Source organism: Oncorhynchus kisutch, unplaced genomic scaffold, assembly GCF_002021735.2.
Source record: "Oncorhynchus kisutch isolate 150728-3 unplaced genomic scaffold, Okis_V2 scaffold961, whole genome shotgun sequence".
Classification (NCBI taxonomy): Eukaryota; Metazoa; Chordata; class Actinopteri; order Salmoniformes; family Salmonidae; genus Oncorhynchus; species Oncorhynchus kisutch.
Genome location: NW_022262906.1, coordinates 100,049 through 109,855, shown reverse-complemented (window position 1 = coordinate 109,855; position 9,807 = coordinate 100,049). Strand labels below are relative to the sequence as shown.

Here is a 9,807-nt window from a genome sequence, read left to right as displayed (position 1 = left end):
GCTGTAATCGCTGCCAACGGTGCTTCAACAAAGTACAGAGTAAATACTTATTTAAAATGTGATATTTCCATTTATTTAATACATTTGCAAAAATGTATAAAAACCTGTTTTTGCTTTGTCGTTATGGGGTATTGTCTGTAGATTGATGAGGACAAAAAACAATCCAATACATTTTAGAATAAGGCTGTAATGTAACAAAATGTGGAAAAAGTCAAGGGGTCTGAATACTTTCTGAATGCACTGGGTATCATTAATGGCAGGGTGTGTTGGCTCAAAGGTCCAGAGGCAAATCCATCCCTAGAAAACAACTGTATGAATAGAAATCTCAGAACAACCTATGGGAAGCATTTGGAAAAGTCAGTTTAATGCCACAAACTCAGTTACGTACAAACCACACATAAAGATGACATTCAGAATATACTGTCAAAAGACCGATTTGAATTGATAACACCGGTCTACCATTCTTCAGGAAGGCACCGAGGGTCGTAGCAGCTGCATCTCTGTTCTACCGTTGTCAAAATTAACCAGCGGTTCTTTCTATTATCATTCATGTCCTTATCAGTACTGGGAGGGACTACATGATCTTGTCCAATCGGAAGCGCTTATTTTCATTTTCCGTTTTGTCACGGTGTGCCTTAATGAACAGGCTCCAGCTCGTGTTGATTCTGGGGCGGGGTTACTTGTACTTGTAGAAGCCCTCTCCGGTCTTCTTGCCGAACTTGCCCTCGGCCACCAGCTTGTTCAGCATCTCACTGGGCTGCATCAGCGGGTTGCCAGGATCCTTCTCAACCCAGCCTGGAATCAAGTTATCAACACAAACGGTTCATTTTAACTAACTGCTTTTGCATTGGTTTTACACTACCTGCATCTACTTCATTTGATGTTTTTGTTTCTTCAAATTATTCATCACCATTTTCAAAGACCACCGGCACCTCTCGTCCATCTCACCATTCTATAACCAAAACAGTGCTCTGCCCCTGTGCCATATGACATGTAGTTATTTCGATTGGGCCTGTTCCTAGCTGCTAATACAGTCCTATTTTAACTGGTACTGAAATCACTCTGTAATCGGAACACAATTGTGAAGCAGCCTAACACTCACCGTCAATGATGAACTTAGCCGTGTCCAGTCCTACGTAGTCCAGCAGCTCAAAGGGCCCCATGGGATACCCAGCTCCCAGCTTCATGGCAATATCAATGTCCTCCTTTGACCCGTGGCCTGACGAGAAGAGCACACACACACTCAGCTATTGACTTTGAATGAAGGGTGACAACGGTTTCATATACAGACTACTATGTTTTGTTAACCATAGATGTTCATACATAACCGTTTGTCACATCCCTCTTGGCGCCGATGCAATTTCCATTGATATACAGGCAAAACATTTGTTGGTGTACCTCTCTCATGTAGCCTGATGGCTTCCATCATGTAGGGCACCAGCAGGCGGTTCACAATGAACCCAGGAGTGTCCTGGAGATGAACATAACGTACTGACGTTAGTGAACCGTTTAGAACGCATCTGAACGGGCATATGATGGACATAATGTATGGTGTAATATGGTATGTCTCTGCATTATCTTTAAAGGTGTACAATACTAGCGAAATACTTAATTTTTGTTCAAATGAGCGAGGATCTTACTTTGCAGGACACTGGCGTCTTTCCCAGTGCTTTGCTGAAAGCGAGGAGGGAATCGAAGGTCTCCTGGCTTGTGGCTGATGTTCCAATCACCTGAAGAGGTCACGTAAACTACTTTCAATTGAATCTTGTTGATAAGGAGAGCAAGCCCAGTGTCATTTTTTAAAGCAACTTACGTACGTTTCTAATTTAAACATTGGCATCATGACATAAAAAATAACTGCTTTGCGGGAGACTATATAGAGACTAATCATAGGGAGAGATGTCCTAAAATGTACACCACACTATTGATCCTTACCTCTACCAGCTTCATCATGGGGACGGGGTTGAAGAAGTGCAGCCCTCCAAATCTGTCCAGCCTGCTGGTGGAGCTGGCTATGTCGGTGATGGGCAGAGAGGATGTGTTGCTGGCGAAAATGGTGTGTCTTAAAATAGAGGAACCAAAAACATCAGGCAACAAGCGACCCCCATGAGGTACATCCCAATTAGTAACATCAATTATGTGGGATACACAATGCCTTTCCTTTTGAAATATTTTATTTTAATTAGAATAGTTCTAAAATAGTCTATTTTAAGCACATTTCAAGGATACCGGCATAGCTTTATAGTAAGATTAGAAAAAAAGTTCAAATGCAGATAAAGGAATTTGGATATTTAGGCTACACATTCAAAACGGCAACAACAAATGTTTTCTCATCAAACAGCACCTGCTCTGGCTTGATGTTCATCGATAGCTAACTCCTATGGTTATTGACAAGGTCACAGGCAGCGGAGACAGGACAGTGCTTATGTGGTTTAGATTCACACTCGCTTGGCGAGTAACCTTCAGACCAAAGACATGGGTTGGACCCACAAGCTAATGCCTAGGATTCAGCTCAGTGGGGTAAGACAGTCTTGTGGTGTGTAGGACACACAGGTTCAAGCCCTAGTCGGTCATACTTACGCTGGTGCCACTTTGTCCAGAGCACCAAAGAGGCCCTGTTTGATCTTGAGGTTCTCCACGATGGCCTCCAGCACCAAGTCTGTACTGCCCACCACAGACGCTGCGTCTGTCGATATGGACACGTTGGCCATCACCTTGGCAATAAACTCTGCTCCTGCCTGTAACATACATGATGATGACTGTCAATGAAGTTCTGCCAACATTTCCTCATTGGAAACAGCAACATTAACATATTAGTGACCAACATCTGGCTTGTCAGCGAACTTCTTCTTGACCACCCTCTTTAGGCTGCCTTCTATTCCCTTGGCGGATTTCTTCAGGATTTCCTCATTTGTGTCAACTAGCACCACCGAATGGCCCGTTGTAGCAGCAACCTATTAGAAAGGGGGAACACAAGTGTGAGTGGTGAGTGGGTGGGACAGGTGTTCACCAGGTTGGACTGTCAAAACGTCACTTTGGTAATAGAACTCCTGAATTGATGGACATTTCAGGTAGGTAACAAAAACCCTTCTATAACTAGCTAGCTAAAGTAGTTATAGGTCAAAGGTCACCTCCTGCTGCTATCTTCACCATCTGTGTTGTGCACTGATCAACCTGAGACAGCTTGTGAGACATACTGTACTTCTTACCCAGACATGAACAACCGTTGCTTATAATACAGAGTTGTGTTACTGATTAGCCTGCACAACTTATCCCCTGAATTGCCTTGGTTGGCTTCTCAAGTGGGTATCTAACAAGCTAGTTAATAGCAAGCTGGCGTTTAGCTAACCAACAGTAGTCGGTAAGTTCGTGCACTTCATTGCTATATTTAACTGGCTTGTTAGCTAGTCTTGCAGCGTTAGCTACACAGCTGGTTAGCTTACAAGATACCTAGTTAGCCTCTGTAGCTAGCTAGCAAGCTAATGTTAGCAAACAAACTTCGGTCATTAACAGTTAACGATAACTACCTGTGCGATACCTGCACCCATCTGACCACCCCCGATGATCGTAACGTGTTTGATCGCTGCATTTCGGACTGCAGAAGAGGAGAGACCTCTGATGACTTGGTGAGTGAAGAAAGCCATGGTTTGCAAGGCGGAGAGGACCGCACCAGAATGAAGGAGCTGGCTGTGGCTGAACGTACAGGCAGACTGACACTCAGACACCATGGAAAGTAGGAAGGTCGTTGTGTGGCAGTGGTCACGTGACTATTTCGCCCGTTCCATGACCTTTCACACAGTTTTGATGTGGTGTGTTTTATTAGATTCCTACTATTGCTCTGATATATAAATTAGTCAATAATACCATTGTAGTTTGATAGGATGCAAGAGCACTTTCTATTGAAAGACAAGAATAGTGTGTGCAACAGATGCATTAAAGCACATCAAGATCATAATGCAATAGATATTCAAAATAATTTTATATAATTCTTATTTCAGTCCAGTGATACAAATGACAAAATACTCAAGTAATGTAAATACATATTTTAAAAACATGTAACAGAATACTGGCCATCAGTGGATTAACGCACCAAAATACAAAGGGTATGAAAAATATAAGCTATGTAAAATATTTTATTACATAACAGAAGGTTTTTGTCTTTAATATTTACTGTTGCCTTGTTTAGAAGATAGAGCTGAAGGAAAAAAATTGTTGAGGGAACATTAGGCCCTGGGAACATTAGGCCCTGGGAACATTAGGCCCTGGGAACAGACATGGTCTGCATTGCACCCATTTAGTTTAGAATGAACTACCAATACCTTTGCATAGCAACTATGCAAAAAAACATTTAAGACTGGGTGGCATCGGTAACAACATGACAAATATAACAACCTGATTTTTGTCTGGACTATATCTTCTGGTGGAAGAATTAAATAGTATGAATTGACTTATCAAAATAATGTTTTAATTAAAATATGTTATTCATTGTTATTTTAGTAACAGTTTTCTAAAAGCAATAAGGCATGAGGCAGTATCATGAATACAGTCACAGACAAATGGGTTGACTGGCTGATGCTGTCGCACCGGGTCAACTAACGCCGTTTACCTGTGACTGTATTCATGATACACCACTTCCTCTTGTGCCTTATGGCTTAATTACAGTGTCAGCGGTTGTTGTTCGTCTGGTGGCCTCACCGCCGGGGCCTCACAGTCACAGTGTATGAGCAGGGGGCCAGGGTGAGGCCAAAGCGCCCGTGCATGGGAGGAGGGGCCAGCCCCTCGGGCAGTCTGAAACTGAAGGCCTGCAGCAGGCTGGTGAACATCAGGAACAACTCCATCTTAGCCAGCTGCTCGCCCATACACACCCTGCGTCCTGGGAAAGAGAGGGAGAGATACACTGTAAAGATGCACATTAAGTCGTGTCATACTAAGTGCATTCCAATAATCAAGTAAGACTGTGAAATCAAATGATTGAAATGTTCAGTCGTGGCCTAACTGCTTCATACTCATGTAGGGGTAGTATGGGACTTCAACAATCCAGTGAGATTGTAAACTAACCTTTTGAACCTTGTTTCAGTGGATTTTACAGGAGCCTAACTGTAAATATCCACAGTAGAAAGGCTACATACTCAGTGTATACCGTGTAACTACACTCCTGTTTGCCAATCGTAGAGCAAGTAGCTAATGGGACACCCCACATACGTCTGTCGAGAGAGACTGCCGAACAACCTACCTATTCCGAACGGTATGAAGCACTCTTTCCTCAGGAGATTCCCCTGGTCGTCTAGGAAACGAGAGGGGTTGAAGTCGTCTGGCTCCTCCCACACAGTGGGATCCCTATGGACAGACCACAGGTTGGGGATGATCACTGTGCCCTTAGGGATCGTATAGCCACGGAACTCTGCAAGACAACAACAGATGAACCATAGCGAAAGGGTTGTACTCTCTTGTTTCTGCTGCAGCAGCCTAGTCCCTGTTGTAGTGTTGGTCTGGTGGAACTGACTGACCAAGTTGTTGAGAAAGCAATTCAATACAACTTTATTGATCTGACTGTGCATAACGGGAGAGTCAGGTTCTACCATAGAATTAGAATGACTAGTATGGGTTTCTCTCTCCTCACCTGTGGTCTCTGAGGCCATGTGAGGGATGGCCAGGGGGACCACCACAGTCATCCTCTGCACCTCCATGATGGTGGCCTCCGTGAAAGGCAGGCTGCCTTTATCAGTGAGAGACGGGACCCTGTCTGGGCCCACCACTGCATCGATCTCCGCCTGCACCCTCTCTGTGGTGTGAACGGGTACAAATGACATGGAAAACATTATTACAAAGCAACGAGCGTTGGGAAACAGGACACTGGATATGTTACACATAGCATTATGATTGGGTACTGTACTACATCATGCTTCAACAAGGAGTTCTCTTTAGGTTCCATTGAACTGGTCCTCCACACCCCTCTTTCTGATGTAGTACCTTGGATATCTGGATACACGACCATGTAGAGCATCATCCACAGCACTGTGTTGGTGGTGGTATCAGTACCAGCGATGAAGAGGTCTCCTATGATGTAGAATAGATAGTCCTCTGAGAAGCTACTGTCCGTCTCCCCAGCGGCCTCCTGGGCCAGCATCTCTACCAGGTACATGTCTATGAGATCTCTGGGGTTGGCTGGGTCTAACGTCTCTCTGTGTCTGGTGATGATCTGCTTCAGGAAGGCAGTTATGTCCCTTTCCACTTGCCGTACCTCTCTGAAGACACCGAAGGGCAGGTAGTAGAGCAGGGGGAAGACATTGATGAGGACCGCTGCGCTGTTAGAATAGAATAGAGTAGAATAGATACGTTACTGCCTGTTTTCTGGGAGAAACTGAAATGTGTTAAGCGCTTAAGGGCACACAGCAGGAACTTCTACTTGATCAGAGGACCAGCAGCTCTCCAGTTATCAGTTCAGTTCCCACGTCTTTGAACCAGTCAACCTTCCGGCTACTGATCCACATCTCTAACCTCTAGGCTACCTGTTGGCGATGATCTCTAGGCCGCGGGCCATCAGGTCCAGCAGGGCACCAAACTCCCGGTCAGTGTGGTGGAAGCGCTGGCCCAGGGCGATGTAGGAGATTACGTTGGACACAGAGTTAGTTATCAGAGGGGTCAGGTCCACTCCTGAACACTCAGTATCTTCCTCGCTGAGACGCAGCAGCTCAGATTTGACCACAGCCAGCCCCTCAAGGATACAGGGCTCCAGGCTCAACTTGCCCAGGCCAAAGTTCCGCAGCGTGGTGTGGCAGAACTTGCGCTGCCTTCTCCATACTGGTCCATAAGGTGCAAAAACGATGCCTAAGGTTCAGAGAAATGAAAAGAGGCGAGGACGGTTATAGTGCTGTCACTATGCACTAGCACACATATGTAATTATTTACAGAGCAAAATTAAATGTCTCTTTCTTTTTCTGCTTGGAAGACTTTGATGAGATTAATATAATATAACAATAGAACAGACCAATATAATATAACAATAGAACAGACCAATATAATATAACAATAGAACAGACCAATATAATATAACAATAGAACAGACCAATATAATATAACAATAGAACAGACCAATATAATATAACAATAGAACAGACCAATATAATATAACAATAGAACAGACCAATATAATATAACAATAGAACAGACCAATATAATATAACAATAGAACAGACCAATATAATATAATAGAACAGACCAATATAATATAACAATAGAACAGACCAATATAATATAACAATAGAACAGACCAATATAATATAACAATAGAACAGACCAATATAATATAACAATAGAACAGACCAATATAATATAACAATAGAACAGACCAATATAATATAATAGAACAGACCAATATAATATAACAATTGAACAGACCAATATAATATAACAATAGAATATAGCAATAGAATATAATAGAACTGTGAACAGACCAATATAATAGAACAATATAATATAATAGAACAATAGAACACACCAATAGAATAGAATAATAGAATATAACAATAGAATAGAGATACAGGAGAGGAGGGCTTCTTTTGTTTATAGTTAATCCATGAGGTGCTCTTTGATCATGGGATGAAACACTATAAAACAAAAAGAAGTTGATGCTGGATAGTAAACAATGCCAGAACAGCCTTTGTTCAAACAAACTTCCAATCAAGGCCCTCTCATGTAGTGGAATTTGTTTTAAAGCATTTATGTTTTACAGCTTATGCGTGGCAAGAATGAAAAAACAGACGTGTTGTGGCTACAGCCTTCATCAAGGTGACAAAGAATAGTGGTGAACAAACAGGTGTATATCCCAACTCTCACAGGAAGCGATTCAATTCATTACCATACTGTATGTTGATGAAGTAAAGAAACTTGGAGAAAGAAAACACATTTATGAAATGAACATGGAATAACAAGAATGCAACACCACAAAATAAATGCAATATCATTAAAGGAATAAACTAACTGTGTACATGTGACCTCATGTTCCCAAACTTAAGAATGGAGAACCAAAAAATAAACCCCATCTTTTACAGGAAAGGAGAATAATCCATTTCCTCATTTAGACCTGGCAATACAGTGGCCTTTAGTTTAAAGATCCAGAACGTTTTGCGATGTGGGAGGTGTTTGAGATCCCTGCGAGTACTGGGGACCACTTCAATGGCCATGGCTTTCAGAGAGTTTGGGCTGCCTATGTGGTGTACAGGCTGCCCAGGTGGGGGCTTTTACATAGGATGTACTTAGAGAAGGCTCAAGGACAGGGTGTCCGAACATGCCTACGCTATAAGGACTGCTAACGACATATATCCTTTGGCTAAACATTACAGACAGATTGGCCATGCCAGCCCAAATCCTCTTAAAGCCATGGCCGTTGAAGTGGTTCCCATTTCTCGCAGGTGGGGGGTGATAGTCTCAAACGCCTCCTAAAATGCGAAACGCTCTGGATCTTTAAACTAAAGGCCACGGTATTGCCAGGTCTAAATGAGGAAATGGATTATTCTCATTTCCTGTAAAAGATGGGGTTTATTTTTTGGGTTCTCCATTCTTAAGTTTGGGAACATGAGCTCACGTGTACACAGTTCGTTTTTTCCTTTTATGATATTGCATTTATTTCTCTGCCATGTTTATTTTGTTAATCTTTGTATCTTGAATGTGTTTTTCCCCCCATTTTTTTTTTACTTGATCAATTACATATGGTAATAAAGTGAGTCACTTCCTGTGAGAGTTGGGATATACACCTGTTCGTACACCACTATTCTTTGTCACCCTGATGAAGGCTGATATAGCCGCAACACGTCGGTGTAAGCCACGACGAAGACGTTTACATTTTTCTGTTACATGAGAGTGCCTTGATTACTTCTGGAAGTTCGTTTGCACAAAGGCTTTTCCGGCATTGTTTACTATCTAGCATCAACTTATTTTTGTTTTATAGAACAATAGAATATTCACCGGGCAAAACGCTCATCCAAGACCGCTCATACGATGAGTAAAATCGACTCTCTCTATCTATCTAAATCTATGGACTATTGTGCTTTCATGCGTTATTACGCACAGGTTGAGTCAAGATGCAGCACTTACCTTTCCGCTTTGTCATGATGGTAACGGTGGGAATCTCTGGTCTGTCGGAGAACACATCTGCCCGGTTTGAGAGGGCATCCCTGACCACTTCATATCCGTTCAGTACTACTACCAGCTGACTCCCTACCCACATACTGTATATGTTACCGTAAACCTTAGCTTGTTCCGTGATAATAACTTGAGGCGAAATTAGAGCTCGTGTCTTTGACTTTGGGACGTCCTTCCCTCCCCAGCCTCCAAACCTCCTCCAGATGAAATTGGGAACCAGAAACCCGCCGAAATTGCCAACTATTGGCCATGGTTTAGGACCAGGAGGAATATTGGGGAAATCCTGGTGTTTGCGAAATGTGTGCATTAGATAATAGACGGCCACGAATACTGTCAAGGCCAGAATGCAGACATGGGACGGCGCAGAAGTGCCCAGGAGCTCGTGCCATAATTCCATAACCATGGGGTTTATATCGGCTGCAAAGCACAAAAAAATACCTCGTAATCCTTGGAAACGTTGAATATTTAGACTATTCGAAGTATATTTTGAAAGTTTAAATATGCTTTTTCAGAAGGATCTGCCATGTTATTTGTCTGTACGCAAACGACGCATGGGGATTCCTAGCTTCCTATTGGTGGGTGAGAGAACGGGTGGTGTGATTGGTGCGTTGATAGATGACGAAGGCAAAGGGGTTGACCCATGCGAGCTTCATACTTCTAGTATCT

The 9,807-nt window shown here is 42.8% G+C and overlaps 2 protein-coding genes across 3 annotated transcripts; both read right to left on the bottom strand.

Annotated features, from left to right (window-relative positions):
* Positions 1-338: 338 nt before the first annotated feature.
* LOC116363890 (hydroxyacyl-coenzyme A dehydrogenase, mitochondrial) lies at positions 339-3,760 on the bottom strand. The gene is made up of 8 exons (XM_031817235.1): positions 3,528-3,760; positions 2,826-2,954; positions 2,581-2,738; positions 1,936-2,062; positions 1,641-1,730; positions 1,399-1,471; positions 1,103-1,219; positions 339-795 (listed from the first exon to the last, which is right to left on the bottom strand). Exons 1-8 carry the CDS (start codon positions 3,726-3,728, stop codon positions 677-679), a joined length of 1,014 nt encoding a protein of 337 aa, XP_031673095.1. The 5' UTR covers positions 3,729-3,760; the 3' UTR covers positions 339-676.
* Positions 3,761-3,962: 202 nt separating this feature from the next.
* LOC109877655 (cytochrome P450 2U1-like) lies at positions 3,963-9,713 on the bottom strand. Of its 2 annotated transcripts, none has more exons than XM_031817233.1 (6): positions 9,094-9,713; positions 6,510-6,828; positions 5,971-6,305; positions 5,621-5,782; positions 5,234-5,401; positions 3,963-4,873 (listed from the first exon to the last, which is right to left on the bottom strand). In XM_031817233.1, the coding sequence occupies exons 1-6, from the start codon at positions 9,542-9,544 to the stop codon at positions 4,692-4,694; spliced, it is 1,617 nt and encodes a 538-aa protein (XP_031673093.1). In that variant the 5' UTR covers positions 9,545-9,713; the 3' UTR covers positions 3,963-4,691. The 2 variants fall into 2 exon arrangements, 1 of the variants encoding a protein (XP_031673093.1); XR_004207890.1 differs by having other exon boundaries at positions 4,757-4,873; positions 5,234-5,337.
* Positions 9,714-9,807: the final 94 nt, after the last annotated feature.

Excerpts from the sequence above, each read along its gene's own strand:
- LOC109877655 (XM_031817233.1), bottom strand. The coding sequence starts at position 9,544 with ATGGTTATGGAATTATGGCACGAGCTCCTGGGCACTTCTGCGCCGTCC. Across the intron at positions 6,829-9,093 it reads CATCATGACAAAGCGGAAAG|GCATCGTTTTTGCACCTTAT; the intron begins GTAAGTGCTGCA and ends TCTGAACCTTAG. Across the intron at positions 5,783-5,970 it reads CGTGTATCCAGATATCCAAG|AGAGGGTGCAGGCGGAGATC; the intron begins GTACTACATCAG and ends TTCACACCACAG.
- LOC116363890 (XM_031817235.1), bottom strand. The coding sequence starts at position 3,728 with ATGGTGTCTGAGTGTCAGTCTGCCTGTACGTTCAGCCACAGCCAGCTC. Across the intron at positions 1,472-1,640 it reads AGACGCCAGTGTCCTGCAAA|GACACTCCTGGGTTCATTGT; the intron begins GTAAGATCCTCG and ends GTTCATCTCCAG. Across the intron at positions 796-1,102 it reads GGCTAAGTTCATCATTGACG|GCTGGGTTGAGAAGGATCCT; the intron begins GTGAGTGTTAGG and ends ACTTGATTCCAG.